General features: G+C 34.5%; 3 protein-coding genes across 4 annotated transcripts in view; 1 reads left to right on the forward strand and 2 right to left on the reverse strand.

Moving 5' to 3' along the window:
• Positions 1 to 18306, reverse strand: part of LOC133192080 (uncharacterized) — a 239734-nt gene that overhangs the window by 27593 nt on the left and 193835 nt on the right. The gene's annotated exons all lie outside the window — the stretch shown is intronic.
• On the forward strand, positions 10317 to 15667 carry LOC133192348 (uncharacterized). Its single transcript, XM_061328364.1, has 10 exons — positions 10317 to 10859; positions 11128 to 11247; positions 12241 to 12331; positions 12830 to 13034; positions 13180 to 13717; positions 13967 to 14153; positions 14423 to 14680; positions 14799 to 14970; positions 15095 to 15228; positions 15468 to 15667. Exons 1-10 carry the CDS (start codon positions 10470 to 10472, stop codon positions 15665 to 15667), a joined length of 2295 nt encoding a protein of 764 aa, XP_061184348.1. The 5' UTR covers positions 10317 to 10469.
• LOC133192655 (uncharacterized) lies at positions 16152 to 18017 on the reverse strand. Its single transcript, XM_061328653.1, has 3 exons — positions 17583 to 18017; positions 16447 to 16668; positions 16152 to 16317 (listed from the first exon to the last, which is right to left on the reverse strand). Exons 1-3 carry the CDS (start codon positions 17825 to 17827, stop codon positions 16164 to 16166), a joined length of 621 nt encoding a protein of 206 aa, XP_061184637.1. The 5' UTR covers positions 17828 to 18017; the 3' UTR covers positions 16152 to 16163.

Consider the following 18306-nt stretch of genomic DNA (forward strand, 5'->3'; position numbering starts at 1 on the left):
AAAAGTAAAAAAGAAACAAAAAATAATAGAAGTGTCTTCCGTTGGAGACGGAAGACCCTAATAATAAAGGTAAAAAAGAAACCGAGGAATAATAGAAGGGTCTTCCGCTGAAGACGGAAGACCCTAATAATAGTAAAAAAGAAACAATAGAATAATAGAAGGGTCTTCCGTTGGAGACGGTCGACCACGTGGCGCAGTGGTTAGAGCGTCTGCTCTAGAGTCGCCTAGTAAGGAGTTGATCCTTACGTCGCGGGTTCGAATCCCACTGTGGGACGTGGAGACCGGTCCTTCGGATAAGACCGTATAAACCGAGGTCCCGTGTCGCAGTAGGTGCTGGCACGAAAAAGATCCCTCACTGCTCAATGGCCGTAAGTGCCGAGTATAGGACAAAATTTGCAGCTCTCCACCGGCAAGTGGTGGCGTCTCCATATGAGTGAAAAATTCTCGAGAGGGACGTTAAACAACATGCAAACAAACAAAAAAATCCGTTGGAGACGGAAGACCCTAATAATAATAATAATAACAACTAGAAACTTGTTGCCATGGCAACAAGAAGGTCTTCCGTCCCTTCTCTGTCATGAGAGAAGTTGATTCCTCACCCATAACACTATCTGTATTACGTTTTGCATTCCTTTGAACTCCTGTATACATGAAATAGTATGAAACGTAAATTGTAAAATATATCGCGTAATTCGAACGGAACATCATACCAGGTAACATTTCAAAGATACAGTATTATATTTCAGCTGAAAAAAGGTACAAAAAGGTACAAAAAAATCCAGACATTCTGCGAATTGAGTCCAGGTCGCCCGCGTAAAAATTGAACACACTATCCATTACGCTAGTGGGACCATTTCTTATAAGAGTCTCTATTATCCCTAGTAAAATGATTTTAAAATGTTGAGAAACAAAAAAGTTGAAAAATTTGACTTTTTCAATTCGTGTCCGGTAGCGACCGGAACGATTAACGACGCACAAAAAGGCAATTCCGCAAATGTAGAAGTTATGTTTTATCTCTTAAAAGTCTCCAGTTCATATTTTTAGCCGTTCTTTAGATCTGCTGCGGAAAAAAATTCATTTAGAAATCAGGAAATTGCACGTAACATGGAACCGCAAGTGAATTCTTTCAAATGTAACAATGGCTTTTTAAAACACATTATCCCTGAAAGTTTGACCAAAAACCTCTGAATAGTTCTCGAGATATGGCGTGCATAATATTTGTCTAAAAAATATTAATAATAATTATAATATTTATTATCAATTTTCAAACAAATTATATATTATGCATTCTGAAAAAAGTCTCTGTTAACCCTACTTATATCATCGAAATCTATTGAAAAACAAAAAAAAGTTCATATTATAACTCATTTTTTTTAAAGCTTCATTGAAAACTACTGAATAGTTTTCGAGAAATCGCCTGCGCAAAATTTGGTCAAAAAAAAAGAATAATAACTAGAAACTTGTTTGTTGCCATGGCAACAAGAAGGTCTCCCGTCTCTTCTCCATTGTGAGAGAAGTTGATTCCGTCCCTTCTCCGTTGTGAGAGAAGTTGATTCCTCACTCATAATACTATCTGTATTACGTTGTGCATTCCTTTTTACTCCTTCATAAATTAAATACTATAAAACGTAAATTGTATGTAAAAATAAATTGTTTAATTCGAACATAAAATTATACCAGATATCATTTCAAAAATACAGTATTATATTTCAGCTGAAAAAAGTACAAAAAAATACAGACATTCTAGGGACTGAGTCCAGGTCGCCAGCGTGAAAATTGAACATGCTAACCACTACGCTTGTAGGAATATTTCATATAAGAGTCTTTATTATCCCTAATAAAATCATTTAAAAAATATAAGAAGACAAAAACGTTGAAAAATTCGCATTTTTCAATTCGCTTCCGGTAGCGACCGGAAGTACTGACGACGCACAAAAAGACAAATACGCAAATCTAGAAGTCATGTTCTATGCTCTCGAATAAGTCTCCAGTTCAAATCTTTAGCCGTTCTTTAGATCTGTAGCGGAAAAAAATTCCATTTAAAAATCAGGAAATTACCAGTAACATGGAACATTTTTCCAAAATTCTTTCAAATGTAACAATGGCTTTTTAAAACGCATTACTCCTGAAAGTTTGACGAAAAACCACTGAATAGTTCTCGAGATATCGCATGCATAATATTTGTCTAAAAAATATTAAAAATAATTATAATATTTATAATCAATTTTCAAACAAATTATATATTATACATTTTGAAAAGAGTCTCTATTAACCCTACTAATATCATCGAAATATATTGAAAAACAAAAAAGTTGAAAAATTCGACTTTTTTAATTTGATTCCGGTAGCGACCGGAAGTACTCACGACGCACGAAAGGGCAATTCTGGTAATCAAGAAGACATGTTTTATAATCTCTAACAAGTCTCCAGTTCATAACTTTAGTCGTTCTTAAGATACGCCGCGGACAAAATTCCAACTAAAAATCAGGAATTTGCCCATAATTTGGAACCGGAAGCGAATTTTCCAAATTTTCCTTGTGATGAATAAAGTTCATAAAATAACTCATTTTTTGTTAAAGTTTCATTGAAAAGTACTGCATAGTTTTCGAGAAATCGAGTGCACAACATTTGGTAAAAAAAAAAAAGAGTAATAATAACTAGATGGTTCTCGTTGCGAGCAACGAGTGGGTCTTCCGTCCGATCTTCGATGAGATAAGAATTTGACTGTGATTTTTAAAAAAATCGAAAAGTTACATACTGTTTAGAACATTATTTTGAACATCTTTTATTCTTTATTGCTTATCAAAACATTTCCCACTTTCGAGATATAGAGTGCCAAAGATTTGGCCTTCTGGCCCCTCATGACCCCTAATTATGTAACAAGTGATGTCAATATCATAATATATAGTTGGAAATTGTTGAAATAAACATGTTTGCTTCAGTAATGAATTGCAAAATGTTGATCATTAAAGAGTTATTGATTAAAGACTTTTGGTCCCTCTCGGCCCCTATTTTGAGGGGCCAGCCCCTTTTTCTTCATACCACCTTAAAGCTCTTATGATTTTGAACACATTTTGTTCAACAACTATTCAGAAATTCTTTTTCGTTTCCGAGATATATGCAAAAGATATATTTAGGGGCCAGCCCTTCAACTCCTTAATGGGGACGTTTAGCAAAAATCGAAAAGTTAGATACTGTTTAGAACATTATTTTGAACATCTTTTATTCTTTATTGCTTATCAAAACATTTCCCACTTTCGAGATATAGAGTGCCAAAGATTTGGCCTTCTGGCCCCTCATAACCCCTAATTATGTAACACGTGATGTCAATATCATAATATATAGTTGGAAATTGTTGAAATAAACATGTTTGCCTCACGCAGCACTGTTAAGGCGTACTTCAAAGAAATCAACAGAATATAAACGTGCATAAATACATACCTTTTTAGACTGAATTTATTTTTGTAAAGGTACTATATTATCTTATGACTTTAACATTACTTGAAATAACATTGTATACCCCGCTCTGTACTGAATTTGATTTGGTCAAGTTATTTGATAGTCACGTGATAAATGCATGTAATGTGTACTGTATGTAGGTCACAAACAAATTTCAATATCGCAAGGGCATACCCTAGTTAAAATTAAAAATTAAAGTAAAAGTTTGTTTCTACATAACTTGTAGTTTATGGAAAGTGCTGCTGCTTTAAATAGAATTCGCATTTTATTAGTTTAAATTTCAAGTTATCTGGCTAATGTTGAAATATGTGTGACCTTTACCAAGTATTTTATGTATTTATTAAATCATGCTATCGATTTCAGGAAAGCAGCAGCACTCTTCAAGTTAAGGAATACGTCCGTTATGTATATTCAAAAAATGGTCAAGATCTATTAAGTGTATTCCCTTGCGAAAAGGCGATTTAATGAGGCACCTCGGCGTGAAACATGCACACCCTGTAGACAAAAACACGGTAGAATTAATTCAATACATTCTCTCGATATTTTTTAAATAATGGCACTAAACAAACGTTTCAGATTTGTATTAATGATCTACCTAAGATTTGCAAATAATATTCTGTTTAATAATAAAATGCATTTTTCACTGTGAAAAAATTACTCGATCCGCCTCTCACTGCACATAAAATGCGTCAAACTTTACCATGATGACGTCATGTCGACAAGTGCATTGCAATCATTGACTTGTTTATATCTTGCTGTGTGGGATTTAACTAGCGACAAAAATGAATGGAGTGGTAAGTTTTGATGTAGTTCATTACCCTTATGCAGCTTAGATTCGCAAATCATTTCATTTTCTGTTATTGTGAGGAATTGCTATATTTGTGTGATGTCACAGTAAACTTTTCCCGTATAAATTAGGCCCCGCCCCCTTTATGCAGCCTTAACAGAGCTGCGCAGTAATGAATTGCAAAATGTTGATCATTAAAGAGTTATTGATTAAAGACTTCTGGCCCCTCTCGGCCCCTATTTTGAGGGGCCAACCCCTTTTTCTTCATACCATCTTAAAGCTCTTATGATTTTGAACACATTTTGTTCAACAACTATTCAGAAATTCTTTTTCGTTTCCGAGATATATGCAAAAGATATATTTAGGGGCCAGCCCTTCAACTCCTTAATGGGGACGTTTAGCAAAAATCGAAAAGTTATATACTGTTTAGAACATTATTTTGAACATCTTTTATTATATATTGCTTATCAAAATATTTCCCACTTTCGAGATATAGAGTGCCAAAGATTTGGCCTTCTGGCCCCTCATGGCCCCTAATTATGTAGCATATGACATAAATATTATAATATATAGTTGTAAATTGTTAAAATAAACATTTTTGCTTCAGTAATGTATACCAAAATATTGATCGTTAAAGAGTTATTGATTTAATACTTTTGGCCCCTCTCGGCCCCTAATATGATAAGTCAGCCCTTTTTTCTTGATATCAAATTAAAGATCTTGTCATTCTGCACAAATATTGTTCAATATGTTTTAGCAAAATACTTATACTTTAAAAGATATGATACAAAATGTCTCAAAAATTCACTCATAATTCGTGTCCTAAATTTCGACCCCTACCGAGCTTCCATACTAGGCACTTCCGGAAAATATCTTAACCCAGGTGCAAAATGGCAACATGTCCTCTATCATCACTGAAAATTTCAGCGCTCTATCTTAAGCCGTTTTTGAGTTCCATCGCAGACAAGGAGGTCCTCTAAATTTTGATAAAAGGGCGATAACTTCCGACCGGAAGTAAATATCCCTTAACGGAATTGCCGGAATTAACTTCAGATATCAGCGCATCTACCATGAAAATTTGAATAAAATCGAACGAGCCATCTCCGAGAAATCGTCTGCACAAATTTTGTAAGAAGAAAAAAGAATAAAAATAATAATAACTAGATGGTCCTCGTTGCGAGCAACGAGTGGGTCTTCCGTCTGATTTTGGATAAGATTAGTCAAGATCTTGACTGAGATATTCGTCTATAAAAAGTGAAAGGATGCATATTGTTTAAAACATTATTCTGAGCATCTTTTGTTCAATATTACTTATCAAAATATTTCCCCTTGTACGAGGTGCCAAAGATTTGGCATTCTGGCCCCTTATGGCCCCTTATTACGTAACATGTAATCAATATTTATAATATATAGTTGCGGAATGTTAAGATAAATTTTTGCTTCAGTAATTTATAACAAAATATTGATCATTAAAAAGTTAAAGATGAAATACTTTTGGCCCTTCCAGGCCCCTAATTTGAGGGATCAGCCCCTTTTTCTTCATATCAAATGAAAGGTCTTGTGATTTTGAAGACGTTTTGTTCAACAACTATTCAGAAATTCCCTTTCGTTTAAGAGATATAAAGAATAACAAAATTTAGGGGCCAGCTCTCCACGTCCTTAATGGGGATGTCTTGCAAAAATAAAAAGGGTGTATATTGTTTAGAACATTATTCTAAACATCTTTTGTTCAATATTGCTAATCAAAATATTTTCCCTTTTCGAGATATAAAGTGTCAAAGATTTAGCATTCTGGCCCCTTATGGCCCCTAATTACGTAACATATGATCAAAATTTTATAATATATAGTTGCAGAATGTTAAGATGAACATTTTTGCTTCAGTAATTTATAACAAAATATTGATCATTAAAAAGTTATAGATGAAATACTTTTGGTCCTTCCTGGCCCCTAATTTGAGGGGTCAGCCCCTTTTTCTTCATATCAAATGAAAGGTCTTGTGATTTTGAAGACTTTTTGTTCAACAACTATTCAGAAATTTCCTTTCGTTCAAGAGATATATAGAATAACAATATTTAGGGGCCAGCCTTCCAAGTCCTTAATGGGGATGTCTTGCAAAAATAAAAAGGGTGTATATTGTTTAGAACATTATTCTAAACATCTTTTGTTCAATATTGCTAATCAAAATATTTCCCCTTTTCGAGATATAAAGTGTCAAAGATTTAGCATTCTGGCCCCTTATGGCCCCTAATTACGTAACATATGATCAAAATTTTATAATATATAGTTGCAGAATGTTAAGATGAACATTTTTGCTTCAGTAATTTATAACAAAATATTGATCATTAAAAAGTTATAGATGAAAGTATTTTGGCCCTTCTGAGCCCCTAATTTGAGCGGTCAGCCCCTTTTTCTTCATATCAAATGAAAGGTCTTGTGATTTTGAAGACTTTTTGTTCAATATGTTTTAATAAAATACTTCTATTAAAAATGTTATTTTAAGAAATGTCTCTAAAATTCACTCATAAATCACGTCCTAAATTTCGACCCCTACCGAGCTTCCATACTGCGCACTTCCGGAAAATTTGAAAACCAAGGTGCACATCTAGAACATGTCCTCTATCACCACTGAAGGTTTCAACACTCTAGCATTTGTCGTTCTTGAGTTTTTGTGCAGACACAAGGTCTGTGTAAAAATCAATCAAAGGGCGATAACTTCTGACCGGAATTGATTTTTCAAAAACTGACATGGCGTTATAAACTTCAGATAGCAAAGCATTAACCTTGAAAATTTGAAGCAAATCGATAGAGAGATCTCTGAGAAATCTTCTGCACAAAATCGGTAAGGAAAAAAAAAAGAATAATAACTAGACCCCTTATATGAGTGGTCAGCCCCTTTTTCTTGATATCATCTTAAAGCTTTCATGATTTTGAACACTTTTTGTTCAACAACTATTTATAAAGTCTTTTTTGTTTCCGAGATATATGCAAAAGAAATATTTAGGGGCCAGCCCTTTAAGTCCTAAATTGGGACGTCTAGCAACAATTGAAAGATTGCATATTATTAAAAATATTATTTTGAACGTCTTTTGTTCAATATTGGTTATCAAAATATTCTTCCTTTCAAGATTTATTGCGCCAAAGATTATGCAATCTGACTCCTAATGACCCCTTATTGCATAAGATATGATGTAAACACCATGTTATATAGCTAAAGAGTGTGAAGACGAACTATTTCGCTTCAGTAATATATTTAAAAAAAATGGTCATTAAAGAGTTATTGATTAAAGACTTTTAGCCCTCTTGGCCCCTATTTTAAGGGGCCAGCCCCTTTTTCCTCATACCACCTTAAAGCCTTATGATTTTGAACACTTTTTGTTCAACAACTATTCAGAAATTCTTTTTTGTTTCCGAGATATATGCAAGAGATATGCAGCCCTTCAACTCCTTAATGGGGACGTTTAGCAAAAATCGAAAAGTTACATACTGTTCAGAACATTATTTTGAACATCTTTTATTCTATATTGCTTATCAAAACATTTCCCACTTTCGAGATATAGAGTGCCAAACATTTGGCCTTCTGGCCCCTCATGGCCCCTAATTATGTAACACGTGATGTGAATATCATAATATATAGTTGGAAATTGTTAAAATAAACCTTTTTGCTTCAGTAATGAGTTGCAAAATGTTGATCGTTGAAGAGTTATCGATAAAGACTTTCGGCCCCTTTCGGTCCCTATTTTGAGGGGCCAGCCCCTTTTCTTCATACCACTTTAAAGCTGCTCTGATTTTGAACAATTTTTGTTCAACAACTATTCAGAAATTCTTTTTTGTTTCCGAGATATTTGCAAAAGAAATATTCAGGGGCCGGCCCTTCAACTCCTTAATGGGGACATTTAGCAAAAAAATAAAAGGTTCCATATTGTTCAGAACATTATTTTGAACATCTTTTGTTCAGTATTGCTTATCAAAATATTTCCCACTTTCGAGATATAAAGTGTCAAAGATTTAGCATTCTGGCCCCTTATGGCTCCTAATTATGTAACATATGATGTAAATAGCATAATATATGGTTGTAAATTGTTAAGATAGACATTTTGGCTTCAGTAATGCATTACAAATTATTGATCTTTAAAGAGTTATTGATTAAAGACTTTCAGCCCCTCTCGGCCCCTATCGTGAGGGGCCAGCCCCTTTTTCTTCATACCACTTTAAAGCTGCTATGATTTTGAATAATTTTTGTTCAACAACTAATCAGAAATTCTTTTTTTGTTTCCGAGATATTTGCAAAAGAAATATTTAGGGGCCGGCCCTTCAACTCCTTAATGGGGATGTTTAGGAAAAATTGAAAGGTTGCATATTGTTCAGAACATTATTTTGAACATCTTTTTTTCAATATTGCTTATCAAAATATTTCCCACTTTCGAGATATAAAGTGTCAAAGATTTAGCATTCTAGCCCCTTATGGCCCCTAATTATGCAACATATGATGTAAATAGCATAATATATGGTTGTAAATTGTTGAGATAGACATTTTGGCTTCAGTAAAACATTACAAATTATTGATCTTTAAAGAGTTATTGATTAAAGACTTTCAGCCCCTCTCGGCCCCTATTGTGAGGGGCCAGCCCCTTTTTCTTCATACCACTTTAAAGCTCTCATGATTTTGATCATTTTTTGTTCAACAACTATTCAGAAATTCTTTTTCGTTTCCGAGATATATGCAAAAAATATACTTAGGGGCCAGCCCTTCAAATCCTTAATAGGGGAGGTTTAGCAAAAATCGAAAGGTTACATATTCTTCCGAACATTGTTTCGAACATCTATTATTCAATATTGCTTATCAAATATTTCCCACTTTCGAGATATAGAGTGCCAAAGATTTGGCATTCTGGCCCCTTATGGCCCCTAAATATGTAACATATGACATGAATATTTTAATGTATAGTTGTAAATTATTAAGATAAACATTTTTTTTTCAGTAATGTATACCAAAATATTGATCGTTAAAGAGTTATTGATTTAATACTTTTGTGATGTATTACGTGAAAGCATAATTTTTCACATACTGTTTCGAGTATACAGATTTTTTGTCTTTTATTGTGTTAATACACTGTATATCATTAATTAATAGGGCTGTGCAATAATATCGATATTCCGGTATATTGCAATTCGTTTACAAAAAATATTGTATTGCGGTACGTTTTTCCAGTACCGATATACCGGCAAAATGCTTGGGCTTTAAGTTTATGAAGTAAAATATGAAATTTAAGATGTCAGAAACCTTTTCAATCGTACCAAACGGTAAAGGGTTGCATTTCGTTGTAACTGTAATGAAATCAACTAGAACTTTTTTGTTATAACATTCATAAAAGTTTTAACACTCTCTGTTTATAAATGGAGGTTAATAGAATAAGAAAAGAGCATTTTAACTGTTATTAAAAATATTGCTATACATATCGCAATACAGTTCCAAATATCGCAATATATCGCAAAACGAAAATCCTAACTAATACCCAGCCCTATTAATTAACCATACATTTATGCGCTAAGTTGCTTTGAGCTCTTAATTATGACGGATTTTGCTCTGATCTAAATGACATTGATGTTGTTTTCCCTCTCATTTGAAATTACTAACTGTTATTCAATCTAGATGATAAAATAATAAATTCTACTTTCAAAATATTACTTGACAAATCTCCAGTTTGTGATTCAATTGCATAGGGACCTAGCTACATTTACATTTACCTTGTTTTGCCACATCACAATTGCATTAATGCATATTAATTAGTGCAAAATTCAACTGCAAACTCTTTATGAAGGAGCAAAAAGACATAGTGCTATTGTGAAGTCAAACACCATTGTTCTGACGTTGAACAACATAGCCCCCCCCCCCCTTTAAAGATAAAATCTTACATTTAAGCCCAGACAACAGTGTGAAATTATTCGGACATTCTTGGGATTTAAAGTGTCTGGGAAGTAGATGATAAAGTGGTATTATATATTTTGTTTAAGTATTAAAATATCTAGAAAAGCAAGTTTTTCTAACGAAGTCGATTTTATAAAGGAGATATTGCCAAAAAACTGAAAATTTTAAAAATATACACCTTTACGATACCGAAAACGAGGCTATTCCTAGCTAAAACGGAAGTGACGTCACAACACATCAGTTTGCGCCATTTTTAGAAAGTCTTCTATTGACCTGTGCGTGTTTTCCGGCGAATAATGGCCAGCAAAAGTGTCGGACGCATGTGTGTTGTAGCGGGATGCAGCAAAAGACAGTCATATGGCGTGTTGGTTCATGTTTTCCCCAAAGATGAGCGACTGCGAGCGGCCTGGTGTCGTTTTGTGAAGCTGACGAGGGCAGACTGGTCTGGTCCTTCGAAATACACCGTTATCTGCAGTGACCATTTCAACGAGGATTGCTATGAGGTACATTTCTCGCTCATGAAGGACTTTGGGATCCCAGCGAAGAAGCGTCTACGCCAGGGGTCCATACCAAGCATATATCCCAAGCGGAAAAGAGACGAACTGAACGATGCGTTCCTGGAGTCTCCCCATGTAAACACCCCTACTCCAGTACGAGGAGCCCATGCAAAGCGTGAGAGGAATAGGGTTAGTTTTTTTTGTTCTATTCTATTTTGTTTTAATCTATAAATGGTGGTGATTCGATAATAAAAAAATATTAACTTCAGAAATTTGTAGACTTTTGGTGAGAAAATTCGAAATAAGAAAAAAGACCTCATCTGCACTAAAAATGCTTTCATGTTCTTTGTTTGTTAAACAGAAAGTAAATTACACTGGGTATTCACTGAAATATCTTAAACTTATTCAAATTTATATTATTTGTTTGTGTTAAAAGTTGTTCATTATTTTATCGCAGGTATTGGCAGAGCTGCTTCATGACAACACAGAGGTTGAAGAAATACAGGAAGAGTCGCAAGACCAGGATGAATGTGTTGGGATCCAAACAACGCCTGTTCCCTTTCCCACACCTGTTTCGGTATGTTATAACATATTTAAGAACCAAAAAAGAAAAAGAGAGAAATGTGTAATTTGTTACATTTCTTGCACCTTAGCTTTATATATGTTTACACAATATATGTAGTACTAAACCAACTGAAAAGAAAGAATGATTTTATTAAATTTTCTCTTCTTATTCCACATGCTGATGCATCTTTTATTTATCTTTATTTAGGCCATTATTTAAAAAAAAAATCCTAGATTCTCATCTAATTCTGTCTCAATTTCTTTTCTGTTAAATTCTTCATCTTGATTCCCATTGGGATCGGTATTCAACTTGCTATTCAACTTTCAGTTCAAAGTCCCATGAGGACCATGAATGTAAGAATGATTTTTACAACTGATAAGTTGGTTATTACTGTATTGCGTATTAAACAAGGGTAGATTGGTGAGGATTGTGTAGTAAGAGATATGTTTATTTAAATTGACATCTCCTATGACTTTTGTTTGGGCATAATTAAGATAACTCTGCACAGATTGATTAGGTCAACAAAAATATACGAAATAAAAAATGTAGTATAAATTTGTCAGCTTGCCTTGTTTAAGAAAAAGTTCAATGATTATTTTGTTAAATATAAATGATGTTATCATGCATCCTGTGCATTATTCACAATATCATGAAGATTTATTCAGTTCAGATATAAGGTTAAAAGAGATGGTTATTACATTCTTCATCGCTGTGTTCTTCTGAATTTAAATTACTTTACCCTAAATAAGTAATAACCAAATCTAAATTTCCTGCTTAACATGTCCACAATACTAGACTCTATGCAAATAAGTCCATATGTGTATGAGTAAACTATTATGAAATAAAACAGAAACTTGCACTTGTTCTAAATTTAGTGAAAGGAAGAAAAAATTGTACTATTCATACGAGTATTATTAAAGAAAAGAGATAAAAATATTGCTGTAAAGTATGCAGGCCATAATTACTTCTACGGATTACTTATTAATCTTTTTCTGTTCATTTTAGGAGGAGAAAAGTGTGTCTATGGCATGTCAGACGGAATCAACACGAAAACGTAGCGTAAAGATTCAAGTTGCTGCAAGGAATAAGGAAAAAGGTACTTATTCGAAGTAACTTGTTGCAACATATGATAATAATATGCTGTAATTGTCATTCTTTATTCTTTGATTATTACTGCAATATACCTGGTACTTCAATCTGATTCCCCATGGCTAGTTTGGCTTTTTTTTTTAAAAAAAAAAACATTTATTATATTAGAACATGTACATTTATGGACTATGACCTCTAAGCTGGTATTGAAAGACATACATTCAGGGATTATTACATATTTACTCATTGATGATTATTATAACTGAATTATATTATGTAGTATCGTTTATATACCCCCTTTCACCATTTCTTTTTAAATTTTGAAAAGAGAGGAAAACATTTAACTTATCAGTGCCTAATTTGTGTGTAGTATTCAATTTTAAAAAATTGCAAGTTCAGATGCATAAGACTAATTAGATCATTGTTCTTCCTCCTAAATATAAATTTTAAGAGAAAAATCTTGTTTTCTCACAATGACATATAATGTTTATATGTAATTTGTTAGGATTACAAGTTGACCTACAACCCAGAGTTCGAAACATTGGTATTCAGGTTGATGTACGAGATGATTTGCCTGCTCCACGCCCACCTCCAGCACCTGTTCCTGATTCCTCTAGTGGTGAAGAGTCTATCCAGACGGAGAATGAGACTGCCTCATTGTATGAACCTTCTGGCACTAGTTCAGATGATTCTCATGTACAGGATATCAAGTAAGTGATTAGGCTATGGTCATTGATCAGTTACCTAAGAATTGCTTCAAAATGTTTACTATGAAGAGAAAATGAATATGTTAGCCTCAATTCTTTTGGCAATTTTTATTTCCCTGTAATTAATTTAATCTTTTAAAAATTGTAGCACTGAAGCACCCTGCAACCCCTTGGAAGACAGGAAGTTTATCATCTCCGAAACCAAGCTGCTTGAGCTGTTCAGTAACTGCAGGAGGTGCCACAAGCATACAGCAGCAAGTGTACAGCAGGTGCTTGGAACAATGGTGAAGATTGCTGTGGAGTGTGAGTTCTGTGGGTTTACCTGGCAGTGGAGCAGTCAGCCATTCATTGGGAATATTCCTGTAGGGAACATTGGGTTATCTGCCGCCATACTGTTTTCTGGTGCCCTTGTGTCCAAAGTTCTTCATGTGCTGAACTGCATGGGGGTTGCAACCATTACCAGAAGAACATTCAATTCCCACCAGTCAGCCATTTTGTTTCCTGTAATTGCTCGTGTGTGGGACAAGCACCAGCAGGAGTATGCAAGTCGAGCTTTGGAAAGAGGAGATCCTCTGGTTATTGGTGGAGATGGGCGAGCTGACTCCCCTGGTCACTGTGCAAAGTTTGGCTCGTACAGCACCATTGACCTTGAGGAAGGAATTGTCATTGATATCCAGCTGGTTCAGGTAAACAAGTTATTTCGATAAATATCTGCACTTTTTATTTAAATTAAAGATGAACTGTTTAAAAAAAAAATATTATTTTATCATTATTTTAAATAAAACAATCACTCAAACACTGCTGAAAAGATTCAACAAAGTATACATGAAAATAAAATGCTAAAAAGGATCTAATGAGGGGAAAAAATGTGTACTAACTTTAGGTGTTTGGTTGAAGTTTTGTTAAGTTATATGAAATCTGACTAAATTTTGTAGAGCAATGAAGTAAAAAACAGCTTGGGAATGGAGAAGAAGGGATTAGAGCAGACTATTGCCTGGATGAAAGACCAAGATTTGGAGATTGGTACGATAGTGACTCACCGCCATGTCCAGATACAAAAGTGGATCAGGGAGAACTTGACGGAGACGACACACTATTATGATGTTTGGCATGTGGCAAAAGGTATTCTTTTTCTTTTCTTTCTTTACCAGTATTTGAATTGTATGTATTTAAAGACATCTTTGTACAGAATCAACATTAGCTGATGTTTAACTTTTATAATGACTTCTACTGAGTTATCTCCAAAGTTATAATTAACATGTATGATTTAAAAAGTTATGAATGTAAAAGATGAAATGAAGCAGTTAAATTATGATAGATTTTTATATGCCCATCTTAAGATGGGACATATTAATTTTACTCTGTAAACATGGCTTTCAAAATATTTTCAGGTCTAAAGAGAAAGATCCTAGCTGCATCCAAACAGAACGAGTGTGAGAATCTTGCCAAATGGATCAAGAGCTTGACCAACCACTTGTACTGGGTGGCAGCTTCAACACCTGATGGGAATGGGGACTTCATGTGGGCAAAGTGGGAGTCTGTGGAAAACCATATCCACAATATTCATGAGGGCCACAATGACCTCTTCCCATCTTGTGCCCATGACACGTTAGAGGGTGATGATCAGAAAAAGAAGTGGATAAAACCAGGTAAAACCTTATTTCAGAATTGATAAATAATTATTACTTTCTTTATTGGCAAATTTCATAACTGCCTTGTTAAAGGGAAAAATCCTGTACAATAAGTATATATTTTGTTTTCATAAAGGAGCGAAAGCCAGTGAGAAGATTTGCGATATTATCCTGTCCAATCAGATGAAGAAAGATATACCCAAGCTGTCCCCACTGCACCAAACATCCCAGATTGAGGCTTTCCATAGCACTATCAATCACTTTGCCCCCAAGATGGTTTCCTTCTCTTATCATGGCATGTACTGCAGGTATGCTTACACAGTAATATTGGATATTTTTTTATATCATTTCTTATTTAAATTTCTACCATACAGAAAGCAGATGGAGATTTTGTTATTTATTGTAATCTACAAGGTTAAAAATTTTATGTAGGTTGACGGTTCCTGCTCTCCATTTTAATGAGAACTCTTCAAGAATGCAGGCAGTTACAAAGGAGGGAAACCTGCAGTACAAGATCAGCTTTCCCAAGTTCAAGCATGGCGAATATAGTGTTCGCATGAAAGACTGTAGATTCAACGTTTGGTAAGATGCTTTTATTAACGCACCTTTAAAAAAAAAATTGTAAAAGTCCCTCCTCATTTAAAAATTGAACAACCAAAAAAAAAAATGTATCTATAAATAACAAAATATGTTGAATTTAATTTTATTCAATACCAAGCAAAACACGAGAATGATACTTGTATTTATCAACAGAGATAGAGTCCTCAATATTTTACAAATTTTAAATATTGTCTATGCATTTCAGGGTATGCATCTTATTTGATGACGGAGACTCTACGATACGTTGAGGTATCATCCCGGACACCAGCACCCGCCTTTCCACCTGCGCTCTGTTTGCCTCAGTTGCAACCAACTCCTCTGTGCAGTGATTTTCTTCACCCTGAAAAGGAGGAAGCAGTGTTTAATTTCCAGTCTCGGTTTGGGAGGAAGGAGACATCTGTGTAGGAGATTCTAACCCTTGTATACATAGAACTGTAAATATCAGTTGTGGATAATCATGCTGTAGTTTGTCATAGTCTGTTTGTAAATAATTGTATAAATAGTGTTATAGTTAGCATTTACTTGTAAATTTGCATGTAGGAAAACAAAAATAAAATTGAAAAAAAAAAAAAAAAGGGAACAAAAAAAGCAGGGTCCACGTCCCGTTCCTGGGTGCAAAAAAAATTGTTTACCTTGGTAATCAAGATTTTTTTTGTTGCTGATGCTTTTATAAATTTTATTGTAATATGTACATGAGGCTTATGTTTTGTCAATTATTTTGAACTGCTTTTTGCTTGTATGTGTGACTAGGCAAGGTTGTTTTCTGTATCCTATGCTTAACCATTTCTCATTTATAAGATTTATGCTATCTAAACTTTATATTTATTTAATTTGTAAAATTGATAGTAAAAGTTGATAATATGGTGAATTTTTGTTAATCCAAAATATAGAAGTGGCTTACTCATTCAGGGTCTCTGAATCCTTGATACTCTTCAGAACTGAAGGAATGATGTATCTTTGTAATTGCACAAGAGGGAAGTGGGACACGAACACTCTTCCCCAGGTAGCCCCAACACCAACGAACAAGCTGACGATATGCTGTATATCTGTTTCTTCTGTAATGGAATAAAAGAAAATCATGTTATCATGCACTTGTTATTACTTGTGATAGTCTTTGTGATTTTCTTCAAATGCTTTATTTCATTTTTGGAACAAATATGTAAAAATTCAATAAAATGTCTTACTGTTCAATGGTCTTTTGCAATTCCCCATACTGGGAACGATACTGATAATAGGCTGTCTCCAAGACGTAGATGTCGAGACAAACAGATTGGAATCCAGGGTGTTCTGTAATGCAAGGCAATTCTTTCTGATAAGATGTCCTCTTTTCATCAATCCTGGTGATTTCAGTGCAGCATATACTTTCTCTGAGTGTGGGTTTCGGAGTACAGAATCCACAAGTGCACCTACAATATTCAAACATGATTACATGGAAGTTATATTAGACACATCTTCGCAAGCCAAGGGTTTTCGGTCCACTTTTCTCCCCGTGAAGCAGACCGAAAACCCTTGGCTTACGAAGATGCATTAGACATAATGATTATTTATCAACTTTAATCTTTAAAAAAGAAATACTCCAGAAGTCCTATACATGTAGATAATGTGCATAGAGCAATACAGTTTTTGTTTTCAACTTATCATCAGGTATAAAGCATGGCCGTAGGAAGGGGGGTTGTCCCCCCCAAATAATTTTGCCGATATCTAGATTACTATAGAAAACATAGCTACTATATGCTTGTTGCTTGTGCCTCCTCAATGAAAACGTCTGATGACGGTTTTTTTTTTGCTTGTCAAGGAATTTTGGTAGTTGATAGTGCCCCCCCAACTGAAAATGTTCAGCTGTGCCCCCCCCCCCAACTGAAATTGCTTCCTACGGGCCTGTAAAGGGGCAAAATTTTATTCTCAGAGTTAGAGGTTCTGACAAATTTAGTTGTCATCTTAATTTTCTGCCATCGCAGAAAAAAAAACATGTCCATGACTATAGAGACCAGAAAAGTTGACAAGCTACAAAAAAGTAGTAAACTCTTTGGGCGTGTATATACCACTTTTCAAGATCAGATTACTTATTTCCTTCTCATTGAGACAATTTTCAAGAATAGATCTAAATCTGCTAGCCCATAAGATTCAAATGGTCGTCCCGAACGAATATTCAGCCATGTTGCATGGGTGTAATTTACATGGCCTCATTTCTCGCAACATTTGGCTAATATAGTAATATTTTTATTAATTATTATTAGTTCAGACCATGCGAAATTCTATGAGTATAAAATATATATTTTTCTTTGTAATATACCAGAGAGTTTAAACGTGAAAGTCATACCAGTCCGTATTGCCGAGCCGCTGTGGGTTGTCGACATCGTCCTCACTTGAGCCATCAGATTCACTAGAATCACTCGCCTCAGGTTCAAATCGATAAGGGGCTACATTCTGGAAATGTTCTTCTTGTGTTTCTTCGAAGGATGAGGCCTCAAACGACATATGTAGGTCGATATCGGACGCAGAATCGGAGGCTTCGCTGTTGTTGTTTGTACTCGCCATTTTGAACTTGATGTGATGTGACGTCATGCGGGGTTTTTCGCTATTTATGGTAAAACCGGAAGTAGCGTTGATTGGTTTTAGACAGGTGCGAGAACCGCCTACTTTGACCCGGAATATCTCCGTTATCGTTGCGAATCTGACTGTAAAACTTACGGAATGTTTTTATTATACAATTCTACGTATTTTAAAACTAACATCGTTTCATACTTCCCAGACACTTTAATATGAGTCGCCCGCGTGAAAATTCAACACGCTAACCATTACGCTATCAAAGACCATCGCATCAAAGTAGCAAGTAATAAATATCTAGAGTGTGGGTTAATTAATTTTTAAACATATTACATATTAAGCATTCTGATACGATTTTCTATTTAACCTATATATATCACAAAAAAATAATAAAAAACAAAAAATTTCAAAAAATTACCCTTTTTAAATCACTTCCTGTGACAACCGGAAGTGGCGACGACACACGAAATGTTTTCATCACACATCTACAAATGACA

The sequence above is a fragment of the Saccostrea echinata genome, unplaced genomic scaffold, assembly GCF_033153115.1.
Source record: "Saccostrea echinata isolate AGI-Se365-2 ecotype Australia unplaced genomic scaffold, CSIRO_AGI_Sech_v1 ptg000025l, whole genome shotgun sequence".
Classification (NCBI taxonomy): Eukaryota; Metazoa; Mollusca; class Bivalvia; order Ostreida; family Ostreidae; genus Saccostrea; species Saccostrea echinata.